This window comes from Punctularia strigosozonata (assembly GCF_000264995.1).
Source record: "Punctularia strigosozonata HHB-11173 SS5 unplaced genomic scaffold PUNSTscaffold_10, whole genome shotgun sequence".
NCBI classification, from domain to species: Eukaryota; Fungi; Basidiomycota; class Agaricomycetes; order Corticiales; family Punctulariaceae; genus Punctularia; species Punctularia strigosozonata.
The window spans coordinates 1,198,212-1,211,660 of NW_006767442.1; the positions used below are offsets into that span (position 1 = coordinate 1,198,212).

Genomic DNA, 13,449 nt, shown 5'->3' on the forward strand with positions numbered 1-13,449 from the left:
CATCCAAAGATCGTGAGCACAGAGTTGTGAAAGGTCTAGTTGATTAGGTTGATGTGCTACTTGTACATTTGCTGTGTCATGACATTACATATCGCATTCACTACCTCGCGGGTGTCCCCAAGACGCAGCGTTAATCGTGCAAAATATCGCCGTCCGCCCCGGTCGCGGCCGCATTCAGCTGAGCAGCCATCAATGCCCGGAAGCGCGAATCCGGTCGGCGTGTTAGTTCCCTGTATGAGCCAGATTCCGTAATGCGGCCATCTGCATGTTATCATCAGCCCGTGTGCCCAACGGTGCCACTTCATCTTCGAAAACAAACCTTCCAGGACCACTATACGTTCAGCGCGTGCAATTGTGGAAAGTCGGTGCGCGACAATGAGACATGTAGTCTCCCGCGATTGGAGAATCCTGTCAATAGCGTCGTTCACCTGGCAAACAGCGTGTCTCAGCAACTTCAGCGCAGGAGTTGAGATGCTCATGATCCCACCCGGTGTTCCGACGCAGCGTCCAACGACGACGTGGCCTCGTCTAGCGCCAGGATGGCCGGCTTCTTCAGCAGAGCGCGAGCGATGGCTAGCCGTTGCCGCTGACCACCGCTGAGAGAAAGACGTCCAACTTTACATCTGGTCAACCGACGCCTTTGACGACGAAGGATATTCAAGTTCACTGACTCTCGGTATCGAAACCTTTAGGCATGCCCCACACGAACTCGCAGTTCGCTTGACGTGCAGCTGCTTCAATTTCTTCACGAGTAGCGTCTGGTTTGCCGTATGCGATATTGGATGCGATGGTTCCTGTAAACATGACAGGGTCCTATGGCATATGGCAAAACGGCACGTCAAGGTCGTTAATATACTCATGTGCAAGGCATGACACACCTGAGGGACCACACCAATGAGGTTGCGCCAGGAAGTAGGGTTGAACTCCCGGATATCTGATGGGCGAATATAAGGCTACCACAGCAGAATTGTCATGTTGTGTTACGGACCCTGGCCATCAAAAGTGACTTTGCCCCTGATAGGGTCGTAGTACCGAAGCAGGAGCGAGTGCGTCGACGATTTGCCGCTACCACTCTGTCCGCTGGTGACGCCACTCATCAGAGAACGGACAGAAAACAGGGAGTGAGTAAGACGCACACTAATGCTACGCTCTCGCCGACGGAAACTTCGAGATTGAAGTCCTTCAGCACTTCAGTACCCTTCCGACTGGGGTACTCAAAGCTGACGTGCTCAAACTTGATGGTGCCGCGGCGTGTCGGGTCCACATTTACGCCGGTCTCGGTAGGTATGGCCGGAGTGCGATCCAGGAGCTCGAAGATGCGCTGTCCAGCGCCTATTCCTCGCATGATAGATGCCTGCACGTAATGGTTATTCGAGGCAATCACGGAAAGATGTAAGAGGCCTTACGAAGAATGAGCTGCATGCGATTGTCATCAGTTTGTGAGTGGATTGTGAGACAAAGGACTAAACGAACGTCAGCATCTGTAATCCGCTTCCGACATAGACCGTGTACATGAGCAAACTTGTAAGTTCGCCCACGGTGATGGCACCCTGAGAGACCAAGGATCCGCCTGCACAAGTATGAGTCAAGTATACGGGTTGAAATAGCTCAACCTGAGCTTACCGTAGCCAAGTAGCGCCAACAGGGTGACATTTCCACTCCAGCCGGTCATACCGAAGAAGATACCGCTTGCAACTGCTTCCTTGCGGACGAGAGATAGGACATATCGAACCTTTTCGTGGAATCTCTGTTCCTCTTGTGGTTGAGCGTTGAATGCCTGGACCGTGCGTAGCGCTGACAGCGATTCTTGGGCGACCTACATCATTAGGTTAACAAACAGATTACTGATGTAACATTGTTCGTGACAGTACCTTAGTCATGTCACCGACAGCTTCTTGAGTTCGGTTGGAAAGGCGCTTGAGGTATCGGCCATAAAAGACCTAAACAGGAAGGAATGAGAACCAAGCTTAAGCCACCTCGAAGTGTCCGAAAAAGCATACCGCACCAAGGGAGACGGGAGGTACAACCACGAGCATCAAGGTAGTCAGCGACGGTGAGATGTAGAACATGGCGGCGACTGTCGGGCAGATAGTCAGCGAGGGGCCAATCACTACGAAGATGTAACGCACGTCCAGCAGATGACATCACAACGGCACGTAGACCGTCGGAAAGGTTCTGTGTGACGCTAAACAGGACGATCATTAAACATCCGTCCTTGGCAGCAACAGCACGAACAACGCTCACCTTTCACCCACGATGCTACTATCCACGCTAAGCCTACTTATGACGTCACCCTCGCCGCGCTCGACATACTCTACTTCTTGTCGGAGAGCACTTCCGTACATCCGTTCACGGAGGCGAGCGACAATTCTCTGCCCTGAGGATGAAAATTTCAGGATCTGCGGTAGAATTGAATACGCTTGCCCACGCACCTGCCATTCTCATGAGAAAAGACCGTCCCGCGTTCGCCGCCGCCCCAGCCGTGAACAGAGCGAGTAGGATAGCCGACGCCTGCGCCAAGCTCAGCCCGTACGGTATTTGAGGGTCGGTTGACGCGAAGAAGTCAATGAGCTTCCCGATCGTAAACGGTATACTCATTGAGACCGAGGACGAGATCAACAGCAGCCCGACGGCGGTCCCGAGGGGCCGCTTCTCCGTCTTGGCGAGCGCGACAATCTTGCGGAACGACGACGCGCTCGGCGCACCGTCGGACGACCTCAATGAAGGGGGCAGTATTCGCGAGAGGAAACCGCGCTTCGTGTCGGCCTTGGGAGCAGGAGTCTTCTGGGTGGATGCATGCCGCCTCCAGCAGGGGGAACTGGTCGCCGGTATTGCGCGGTGTATCCGCAGCGGCTGTTGTATTCGTCGTGTGGACCGCAACGCCGCGTACGACGACGGGCACCTGCCCAGTGTCGAGAGCATGGGGAGTCCGAGGCAAGCCGTGCGCTTGGGACCGCGTGCGTTGCGGTAGGTCGGTGTGAGAAGTGCAGTAAATCAACGAAAATTCGAATATTTGTGGATCAAAACGTCATCCTTCTCCGAACCGGCGCGCTCAGCACGCGTCTCTCCTGCATCTCTTCATCTCTTCATCTCAATATCTGAACTCGCAAAGTTGTCTTGCTAGAGCAACCGTATCGTCGGTCAAGACTACCTACAGATATCCTGCTATACAATCCCTCTAAATCATAACATGTCGACTACGCGGTAATCATGCAAGACTAGTCGTTCATCGCGGAGTCTATCTTGTTCCTCCTCAAACCCCCAAATGAATATAAGTCACCCATCGACTCGGATGAGCTCCTTCTTCTCGCAAGCGGCGGGTGGCGGCATGTAGAGCCCGGGGTATCGCATTGTAGTCGATCGTACCCGAGCCATCTTTGAACATCGCCTTGTACACGGTTTCAGCAACGACGGGTCCATCTTCGTCATTCATTGGCCTGAAAATGAAAGTTCAACTTTCAATTTCCTGCGCTGGATCGCAAAAGCGGCTGAGGATGTGTTCCCATCGTATCCGAAGTCCCGCTGAAACTAGAACAGAAACGGCAAGAGGCTTCTTGCGCATCGCTTTCAGATCACTGCAAATAGATAAGCTTTGATGTTGGGTCCGATGTTGCAGGAGGAGTACTGTTGTGAAGGCATGCACGCCAGGGCTATCTGGGTCCGCAGGGGACTGAGCGCTCCGCAATCGTCATAGCGGCGGTAGAGAAGCAGAAAGCACGACGCAAAAGCTGAGCATAGCGATCCTCGGTATCTCATCCAACCCGTGATGCGTGGGCATCCAGCTTTCTTGCATCGCCCGAGCTTGCTGTTCTTGCGCCAATCTAAAGATACGACGATGGTCGCCGTCGCGAGTGCATTCGATCAATGTTGCGCTGCACAGTGCAGCTCCGAGTGGTCAACATCCGGATATGAACGACTGGTAGGGATGAGCGCCCTCCGCACGGGACAGGGAACACTCTTAGTGCCTTCCGGTGTTGGCTGCAGGAAATTCATCGAGACATCGTTCAGCATCATCACAACGATGGCAGAGACAGCACGGCATATATGTTGGGCAGAGCAAGTTGCGGTGATCAGCGCTTCAGCTTTCCGAATCTCGTCCAACTTGTATCAGCCAGTGCCAGGTTGTCCAGGTTTTCCATATTCGCTGTCCGTACGTAAAATTGAGGCCTGAGTACTGAGCATTCGATGACAGTTCCGAGTGCAGAACCTTTTCTGTTCACCGCAGCCGTCGCGGGGAGTGACAAAGGAAAGGTCAACCTACCCTGAAATTAGGGTTACTGCCGTTTTGCTGTTTGTCCGAGTGCGGCACTTGGGCTCATCGACACCCGAATATGAATTCGTATCCACCAGAGCTGCTTGTGCAGCTAGCACCGGTCATGTTTGCGGCTGGCCTGGATCCGCCACCCACGACGACACCACAATCGCCCTCTCCGACAAAGACCCCGGACGCGTTTGCGATCTTGAGCAGCCGACTCCGCGACGCCCTTTTGTCCCAACGCAAGGTCGCCATCTGGCAGTCAGAGAAGGCGAAGACGTTCCAAGTCGTGCTCGTTGACAAAGTGAGTGGACGTTGGTCTTCCCCAGGCGACATTTGACATGCCGTAGGACGTCAGGTTCCCTCCCCGCAAGGTCCTGCCGCCCGAGGACCATCCCACCAGCGCCGCACATTCACCGCTCTCACCTCTGACGCCGTCTTCGCCATTGTATCCTGATGGACTTATTGCGCCTATATGGATACGAAAGCACACGACTCTTGTGCCGTCTGTGTTCGTGCTGTTCACCCGCCTGTTCGAGCTTCCTCCGCACATCCCGCAATCCCCGCTGGAAGGCGTGGACCCCGATCGTGCGCGTGAAAGGGAGCAGGAGGAGCGTCGGAGAGACGCCGAGCTGTCAGCCGACATTGCGCAGAGGAAGAAGACTACGAATGAGCGTGGCATCAAGCTTACGGTCGTGCTGATAGCCAGCAGACGCATGCTAGGTACTTTACCAAAGATATCGCTCAGAATACGCGCTGATTTTGAATCCATAGATGATGCCTCTCTCGATGCTCGCCTGACCTTCATACGAAGATCCAGTGGCCTTGACTCCAGAGCGGCCCTCTTCGTCTTGAGCCCCGTTTCCGCTGCTGAATTGACGGATTTCGTAAGAAGGTGAGAATGCTGCTGCTTGAATCTGGGAACCGGTCTGATCTCGAGTCACCACCAGTCTCCAAGAAGCGCTCTACGAACCCGCGCTGGAGTACTACACGACGCATTCAAAACGTGTCCGCCGCAAGCGCAACCGACATGCGCAGGGTACCTCGACGTATCCCATTCCGATGACCCCGGGATCTGCACAAGCGAAGCCTCTTAGGCCCGAAGGATGGACCGTGCGGTACGAATACAAGATGGCTTGCTTTGCCGAATTCAGGGGTGAGGATGAAGTAGCGCTGAAGTCGGTATTCCACGTGCGCACCTTCGTCATCCTACTGATAGCACGCCCTTCTGTACGTAGACACTATCAAGATGCATATTCAATGCTCGCCATTATGTTTGGATCGCCAGCCATCCTACCGCCGAGGACAAAGAGATGGGCAGAAGCCAAGGTTCTCGTGGATTGTATCAACATCAAGGTAATACTTCTATACGATATGCAAGAGGGTGGCTTGCAGTTCTGATCGACTTCGAAAAGATCTGCAAACTGTACTTATACAACAACGAGCATGCGCTCGCGCTCCAGCACTACAACTCGCACGTCCGCAAGTTCGGCGATTTTTCCCGTGGATGGGGCATCGGCGAAGACACATTCGAATATTGGAGTTGGACCGCTCGCCAGTACGCGTCCGATCCCTATACCCCGAGCTACAATACCTCACACCCATTGCGTTTGCAGATATCGTGTCCTCGCAGAGCTGTTGGAGCAAGGCATCCGCTCCACGCTTCGGATTCCGACACACGTCCCAGCGCCGGCACCCTCGATGACAGCGGTCGCCGTACAACAGATGCAAGCTCAGCGAGGGCTGGTTGAATCCGACAGCTTGCAGAGCTTGGGCTTGAACCCGAGCCATGCGCTGCAGCATCCGGGATTTTACTACTACATGGCGGCCCGCTGCACTGAACATCGCAGGGAGCGGTTCTTGGCTGCAGAGGAGGAGGAGGTTGGACTTCATATGCTTACACCGGAGGAACACAATTTGACATTTCAATAGGCAACATCAAACAAGCCATCCACTGCACCTGGTTTCGCAAATGAGAAGAAGGTTGACCATCTTACCATCATACTTGAGGTAAGGTGTCCGCCTCACTTGCCTTTCTCCTATGCTCAGCAATTTCTCGCATCAGCTGTATACGCGCGCGTACGAGCTCTTCAAGAAGTACAGCCCTTCCGTCGGCACAGGTCAAGGGCGCCAGACGCTGCTCATCGCGTATCGCATCGCGCAGACGTATTACGAATCTGGAAAGTTTGACATGGCTGTCCGGTTCTTCGAGCGGATCGCAAAGACGTATCGGCGCGAGCGGTGGAACTCGATGCTCGCCCCGCTGCTCGTGACTTGGTACAAGTGCGCGCAGCAGCTCGGAGACGTAGAGCTTACGGTGAGGTTGCTAGTCGAGATGCTGGCCAACGGTGCGTTTGTATTACATTCGTTGTGCGCAGCCCAATGGTTTTAACGAAAGCGAAGGTGCGAAGATGGACGACGACGACGAAGCGTCAGTGCAAGATGATTTGCTGGCTGTGCTCAGAGTACGTCATTTTATCAGGTTCGTCTCTTCTTGCCTAACGGGCCAACAGAGTACCGTTCCGTCATCTTCAGATGAGCCTTTGATCGTCGACCTCTCCGAATCAAGCCCATTACGTAAGTGCGAAAGTACAGTCTCTAAACACCTACATCAGCTTAGCATGCTCTGTAGTTGATGCGTCTGTTGTCTTCTGGCAAGGCGAAGTCAAAGTGGGCGAAGAAGCCGCCTTCCAGCTGTCCATCCGCGCGCGGGACGACGTCGATGTTGGCGAGCTCCCTTTCACCTCCCTCGCAATCTACTTCTCCGATGACCACGACGCTGTGCCTCTGCTCCTACGACACCGTGCGACTATTCCTAACGATGGAGACGAAAAAATGGTGTCCTTACTCGGCCTTGGGCAGTGTTCACCAGCCTCGCTGGAGCAGAGAGAGGTGGATGCAAACCTACGATGGCGGCCCGGCAAGACGATTATCTTTGCGGGGACGATGGTCCCGGAAGCACCCTCCGTGTTGCGCGTAAGTGGACCATTTGACTGGCGCCACTATCGAATTGCCGTCTTTACCTCTGAGGTCGCAGATAACACGTCTCGTGTATACTCTCAAAGAGTCCGCCTGGTGCATCGAAATCCCTCACGATTTCACTTCGACGGTCTCTGCCACTGGCGAGTCCGGACAATGGCTCAGCTCGTTGAACCCAGTTCGCTACATTTCGATCGTGAGGGGCGATTACTTCAACACTGTGTACGCGTATTTGTCATAGTGCACCCCAGAACTTGGCTAAGGGCATGCTATAGCGTCCGGCACCGACCCCATCAGTTACAACTCTCCGTTACTCACAGCGCGCCAGCGTACGTGGATGAAGAGTACCCGATTCTCGTCGATATCACCAACTTCGATGATCGCGACTTTGAGGTGGAACTGAACGTGCTACTCCAGCCCACGGACATCGATGGCGCAGGTGCGACTCCTCATATATATATCGACATCGACCAGAATATCTGATCGATTTGGTATAGTGAACTACATCTCCATTGACGACGAGAAGTCGTCGGGCCTTATCAAGGGCATTCCGCTAGGCGTGCTCAAGCCCGGCGTCAGCGTTCTCAAGAAGCTTTTCCTCGTCAGTACGGGAGGTGCGGGCCCCCGGACGCTCGACATATCGGTCCAGTCGCGCCTGTACCTCGCGCCTATTGACTCCGCGTCACCCGTCTCTCCGGTCTCACCGACCACGGCCGACTTCGCCAAGGCCAAGGAGGAAACGACGGAGACGCTCGAGACGCTGCTTGTTCCGACTGTCGCCTCGCTCGCGGTCGAGTTTGGTACGACGTACAGGAGGAGTCTCGAGCCGAGCGAGGGGGTGAGCGATCTGGGCGCGTTCGAGAGCGGAACTTGGGATCCGGTCTCGGGTGGGGAGGCCTACGTAGAGGCGATTGTGAGGTGTGTGGGGCCGTGGAGCTTGCAGGTGGAAGGTGTGAGCTTGGTCAGGGAGGCAAGTATCCGTCCATTCCCGCCTTTTCTTTTCCGAGCTAAAATGACTTTGTCGTGTCCGTAGGATGGAGACCAAGCGAAGATTCTCGACTCCTCATTGGATGATGGCGTCGACGATTGGTTGTCGGGTATGATGTGTCATCTGTGAAAATCGACTTTTTTGCATACTCATGACGGCCCAGAATGGCAAACGGGAGACGAGTTCTGCGACATATGCCGGATTTCGATTTCGCCTGATGATGAAGCTGGGCTCGACGACACAGCGATCCAGGGTCCGGGTCGTTACGAGATCAAATGGAGACGGTACGCACGTCTGATCTTCGCCACGTAACGAGATGGGCCAACTTTCCACGCAGGGTATCACCGGATGGCGAACGTGGACCGCTCTCGACTTCCATCTTCCGTCTGCCTTCGCTCAAACCGCCCATCGACGGCCTGATCGCGCTGCTGCACGTCCCGCCGATGGCCAAGCTGCACACGCCGACCACCGTCCGGCTGACGGTGCGAAATCGACACCCCTCGCGCGCTGCGAATTGCGTCGTGCAGGTCGACACCGACCCCTCGGACGCGTTTGTGCTGTCCGGCCTGCGCGGCGGGCGGCTGCCGATCCTCCTTCCGGGCGGGGAGGAGACGGTGGAGTGGGCCATGGTCCCGCTCGAGTGTGGGTTTGTGAGGGTGCCGCGGATACGTGTCGTGGACCGTCGAAAGGCGCATACGCCCGAGGGCGAGGTGGAAACGATGGGCGAGAACGTCCCGGTGGTAGATGTGAGGTGGGATCAGAGGGATGCGGAGGGGAAGGGCGTGATGAAAGACGCCGAGGAGGACGATTCGGATTCGGAAGCTTCGGACGACGGCGGAGGAGGGGCGAGGATGGGAACTGTGCTGGTACTGCCTTGATTGTTTGGGAGAGCTTGGCACTCTTCTGTTACATGTGCATTGAAGTCCAGCCCGCGGGAAGGACAGCATGGAGTAATACCACTGATGATTACGCCCTGTGGCTTAAGCAACTGTTTGTTGTTCTACGCAAGCTTGTCGATCCGTCCACCTTCGATGTTACTTGCAACAGGTATACATAGACACCACTCCACCGACTCGTCGCCCACTGAATATGGATGTTCGTGATCGCCGTGCCCATTCCGGGACGTGCGGTCGGCATCCTAATAACAGTCAGATCTGATAGTCAGAGAACGACCAAATCCTATCTTACGTCTTCCATCTTCCCTCTCGTTCCCTTTCGCATCCTTCCCTCGAGGCGCAGTTCCCATATCGTGTATCCCACACGGTCCACACCACCCTTGGGCCTCACGAGGGCATTATGCGAACCCGCGTGCCCAATCCCGTCGCGGCGGTCCGCCATGCCGAGCGCGGCCGCGCCTCTGGACGTAAGCCGATGATGCCTCTCGTACTTATCAGGGTCCCCCGCCGTGACCATCTTCACCCCACCGATGGAGAGCCTAGGCACACGCAAAACGTTAATTAGGAATGAGTAACTACAACATAGCGTCGTGCCGGTCCCACCGTTCCCCGAACCGTTCCCCGCCAGTCCTGTGCCAGCGAGCGGATCGCTAGTGGTCGTTCCACCTCTCTCATATGTCTCAGGCTCATGGGATGCAGGCTCTGCGCCGGGCGGAGCGGGACGAACGTGCGGACGTCCCTCGCGTTCGAGCGGCAGACGAGTACGGCCCGCGCCACGACTTTGACGATGTGGAGCTCGAGCCCGCATCTGCGTCGACGGTCTGCGACGAGTCCGACCCGGAGGCGCAGCTTCGCGCCGCCATGAGCTACGACAAGCAAGCTGCGAACGCTAAGGGTGGCAAGACGCCGCTGAACTGGTTCCAGCTCGGGACGCTCTGCGCGGTGCGCATCGTCGAGCCGATCGCGTTCACGCAGATCTTTCCCTACGTGAACGACATGATGGCCAGCTTCCGGCTCACGGACGACCCGTCGAAAGTCGGTTTCTATAGTGGCATGGTGGTGAGTGCCAACACTCCCCTCCTGCTTATCTCATATTGACGATTCATACAGGAGAGCATATTCGCAATAGCGCAGCTGCTCTCCATCTACCAATGGGCTCGGCTCTCGGACCGGATTGGACGACGACCCGTCCTTCTCATAGGCACGACGGGACTGGCTATCACGACGATGCTCTTCGGCCTTTCAAGCACATTGACTGAAACACTCGGCGCGCGATTCCTCTGTACGTGCCCAATTCCTCTGGATTTCGTTCGAAAGTACGGAGCTCACACTACATACATGCCTATCCTTCAGCCGGCCTCTGTTCCGGCAACGTTGCGGTGATGCACTCCGTCCTCGGCGAATTAACCGACTCGTCGAATCAAGCAGTCGCGTTTCCGATATACGGATTGGTCTGGCCCGTCGGGGCTATCTTAGGGTCAGCACAAAACCCGCGCTCTCAACCTCATTTAAGGCGAAGAACTAACCTCGTTTCGGTTATTTTGCCTTTGGTGCAGACCGCTGCTGGGAGGTACGCTATCCCGTCCGGCGGAGAACTTCCCGGCGTTGTTCGATACCGCGCTCTTCCGGTAAGTACCAGTGTGTGTTTTCCTGGGCGTGACAAGTCGGCGCATTCATATCTGTGACAGCCGTTTCCCTTTCTTCCTGCCTTGTTTGATCGCCGGCGTGACCGCACTCGGCGGTTGTGTTCTCGGCTGGTTATGGCTAGACGAGGTGAGCGCGCAACACCACGTTTATCGTGAATAACGCGCTGATTCCGTCCCAGACCCTCCCAAGCAGGGTCAAAACCAATAGACGGGCACAAGACGTCGAGCACATCCCGTTGTCGTCGAAAGAAGGAAGTCAGCACCACGACTTGCATTCGGCCCACGCCGATCTGGACGAGCGGGGCGCAGAGCATCAGCTCAGTCATCGCGAGTACCCGCCCCACCGGTCCAGATCGAGCTCAAGCTCCGAAACGCTATACGATCCAAACGATCAAGACGGACAACCATCCTCTCCCAAAAACAAAAGCCGCAGCCCCGCGGTTTCGAATGGCCACGCGATGCACGGCAGAGGTAGTGACCAGAAAGTGACGATGCGCAGCTTGCTCTCGATTGCCATCATCCGCGCTCTCTGTCTCTCGGGAATGGCGCTCGCCTTCCTCAACACCGGCTTCGACGTCGTCTTTGTCCTCTTCTGCTACTCGCCCGTACGACTCGGCGGGCTCGGTTTAGACGTACGTCCCCCCTTCCTTCACTCATCATACCCAAACATCGTCCTGACCTGTCGTGATCGTAGCCCTCGCAGATCGGCTACATCCTCTCGCTCTCGGGCGTATGCTCGATCGCGATCCAGATCTTCATCATGCCCACGCTCCTCCGCAAGTTCGACCTCGTCCGGATGTACGGCGTCTGCATGGCGATCTGGCCCGCCGCGTTCGCGCTCATGCCAGGTCTGAACGTGCTCGCGCGCGTGGACGGCAACCCGTTCACGTTCGGATCCGTCTCGCTCGCCGGGGACGTGCTCGGGACGAACGGCGGTGGCGCGAACGGAACGCTCTTAGCGGCGAGGGAGATCGCGCATACCGCGTTGGAGGCCTCGGGCGCCGTGCACGAAGGCGTGGCGGGCGACTCCGGCGCGGCGGCGCTCGGCCCGCTGGTCTGGCTCGGGATCGCGCTCATCCTTTTCCTCGCGCGGTCGGCGTGCATCGCCTACTCGTAAGTGGCTTCAAGATCGCCTTATCCTGTTCATCGCGCTGATCCCTTCGTTCGGACCAGATTGAGCATGATCCTCGTCAAGGAGAACGCGCCGAGCCCGGCCGCCCTCGGGACGACCAACGGCCTCGCGCAGGCGACCATGTGCTTCGCCCGCGCGTTCAGTCCCGCGTTCGTGAGGTGTGTGCCTTTTACCTCTCTTTCGCGGTGGTCGAAGTGATGAATCTGATGACGAAGATGTATAGCTCGCTGTATGCGATTTCGGTGGACACCGGCCTGCTGGGCGGGTACGCGTGGGTCACGGTCATGGTCGTCATCTCCGTCTGCGCGTCGCGCATCACGCGCACCATCGAGCGCGAGACGAAGCGGGTCGGGCGCGGGCACGCCGAGCACGGTGCGGAGGCGCTCGTAGGATTCGAGTGAGGCGCGCCCCTGGCCGTGCCCACCGCCGGTCCTTTTGCCACCGGCTCGATCGAGACGCGAATATGACGAACGCGCTTCTTGCTTTGCAACACCGCGCGAAACGCTTCTCCCTCCGACCCTTTCTCCCCTCCACTCCTGGTTATCGCTCCCTCGTTTCATCGGCTCGCCGAGCCGCGGACGCCCACATGCTGCAGATTTCCCGGTATCATTCCAGCGCTGCGGCGGCGACGACACGTGAGTGCCGCTAACATCATATGGTCTCCCGGTGGTGCGCGTATGTCGATGTCGACAAAAGTCGCAAAACGCTCCAGGCCCCACACCCAAAAAAAAAAATCGAGTCGAACTGACGCCACCAACTCGCCTATTATTGGGAGGCCCCGAGCTCGCGCCCTGCGCCACCAACACGCGCGCACGCATAGAAAGTCATAGAACACCCATATACATACGGAACAAAGCCCCTTTCCAACCTTGTTCCCCGGTCTCCATTCATATCCACCCACATCCCTCCTATGCATCGCTTTTCATTCTCGCCAGCTTCACCGCTGTCGGACCTTGTCGTTGTTGTGTCGTTGTCGTCCTTGTAGACTAAAAAGGCCCTCCGCCCTTGTATGTATGTATAGATAGATGCACGTACGTAACTAGACACGATACGGGTCCCGAGTCGGCGGCGGCTCTCGTTTCTCTGCGGAGCGGGCGATGTCTGCGAAGACCACAATGCCGCCCGAGATCAGAAACAAGGCGAAGGTTCGATGGTCCGCCCAACGTGCGAGATGGGTTTTCTCACTCGCACTGGTCGCGAAAAGGCAAATCTCTGTTCTTTTCTTGCTTTGTTCCCGAATTCATGGCACATGCAGCTTCATTGCGCTGGAACTTAAAAACAGCGACATCAAATTCGCATGGGAACCAACGTCACACCACTTTGCGCCATCTTTTCCCTCGTGGTTGGTTTAGCAGCGTGTGGGATTAAACGGAACGTATTACGATTACAACGGTGTGCTACAAGCTAGTAATGCAATTGTTCAAATTCATGAAGCAGTCGTGATTGCGTGCGAGAACAAAGGGGGGAACAATTGATGTAAATGGTGCACAAACAGACATTGAAGCAATTATCGGTGGTGTGGCAAACAAACAAGCAAAAGGTTCGTGCGAGCA

General features: G+C 56.1%; 3 protein-coding genes across 3 annotated transcripts; 2 read left to right on the forward strand and 1 right to left on the reverse strand.

The window, feature by feature from the left end:
* Window positions 1-26: 26 nt before the first annotated feature.
* PUNSTDRAFT_90524 (uncharacterized protein) lies at window positions 27-2,964 on the reverse strand. Its single transcript, XM_007386203.1, has 15 exons — window positions 2,433-2,964; window positions 2,245-2,377; window positions 2,130-2,185; window positions 2,001-2,077; window positions 1,872-1,940; window positions 1,624-1,816; window positions 1,474-1,570; window positions 1,407-1,416; window positions 1,137-1,354; window positions 989-1,080; window positions 879-934; window positions 672-813; window positions 488-615; window positions 320-428; window positions 27-261 (listed from the first exon to the last, which is right to left on the reverse strand). Exons 1-15 carry the CDS (start codon window positions 2,920-2,922, stop codon window positions 131-133), a joined length of 2,001 nt encoding a protein of 666 aa, XP_007386265.1. The 5' UTR covers window positions 2,923-2,964; the 3' UTR covers window positions 27-130.
* Window positions 2,965-4,331: 1,367 nt separating this feature from the next.
* PUNSTDRAFT_115294 (uncharacterized protein) lies at window positions 4,332-9,100 on the forward strand (the record flags this gene model as incomplete). The annotated part of the gene is made up of 18 exons (XM_007386204.1): window positions 4,332-4,559; window positions 4,606-4,978; window positions 5,030-5,150; window positions 5,206-5,433; window positions 5,494-5,611; window positions 5,671-5,813; window positions 5,872-6,136; window positions 6,188-6,265; window positions 6,321-6,603; window positions 6,659-6,720; window positions 6,769-6,832; window positions 6,888-7,231; window positions 7,293-7,474; window positions 7,510-7,673; window positions 7,732-8,204; window positions 8,268-8,331; window positions 8,386-8,530; window positions 8,560-9,100. The coding sequence occupies 18 exons, from the start codon at window positions 4,332-4,334 to the stop codon at window positions 9,098-9,100; spliced, it is 3,876 nt and encodes a 1,291-aa protein (XP_007386266.1).
* Window positions 9,101-9,725: 625 nt separating this feature from the next.
* PUNSTDRAFT_145274 (MFS general substrate transporter) lies at window positions 9,726-12,794 on the forward strand. Its single transcript, XM_007386205.1, has 9 exons — window positions 9,726-10,177; window positions 10,229-10,400; window positions 10,472-10,595; window positions 10,675-10,746; window positions 10,807-10,891; window positions 10,944-11,396; window positions 11,459-11,877; window positions 11,938-12,054; window positions 12,120-12,794. The coding sequence occupies exons 1-9, from the start codon at window positions 9,794-9,796 to the stop codon at window positions 12,295-12,297; spliced, it is 2,004 nt and encodes a 667-aa protein (XP_007386267.1). The 5' UTR covers window positions 9,726-9,793; the 3' UTR covers window positions 12,298-12,794.
* The last annotated feature ends 655 nt before the right edge of the window (window positions 12,795-13,449 follow it).

Excerpts from the sequence above, each read along its gene's own strand:
- PUNSTDRAFT_90524 (XM_007386203.1), bottom strand. The coding sequence starts at position 2,922 with ATGCTCTCGACACTGGGCAGGTGCCCGTCGTCGTACGCGGCGTTGCGG. Across the intron at positions 2,378-2,432 it reads TTTTCTCATGAGAATGGCAG|GGCAGAGAATTGTCGCTCGC; the intron begins GTGCGTGGGCAA and ends TTTCATCCTCAG. Across the intron at positions 1,941-2,000 it reads CTCCCGTCTCCCTTGGTGCG|GTCTTTTATGGCCGATACCT; the intron begins GTATGCTTTTTC and ends CTTCCTGTTTAG.
- PUNSTDRAFT_145274 (XM_007386205.1), top strand. The coding sequence starts at position 9,794 with ATGTCTCAGGCTCATGGGATGCAGGCTCTGCGCCGGGCGGAGCGGGAC. Across the intron at positions 10,596-10,674 it reads CCCGTCGGGGCTATCTTAGG|ACCGCTGCTGGGAGGTACGC; the intron begins GTCAGCACAAAA and ends CCTTTGGTGCAG. Across the intron at positions 12,055-12,119 it reads TTCAGTCCCGCGTTCGTGAG|CTCGCTGTATGCGATTTCGG; the intron begins GTGTGTGCCTTT and ends GAAGATGTATAG.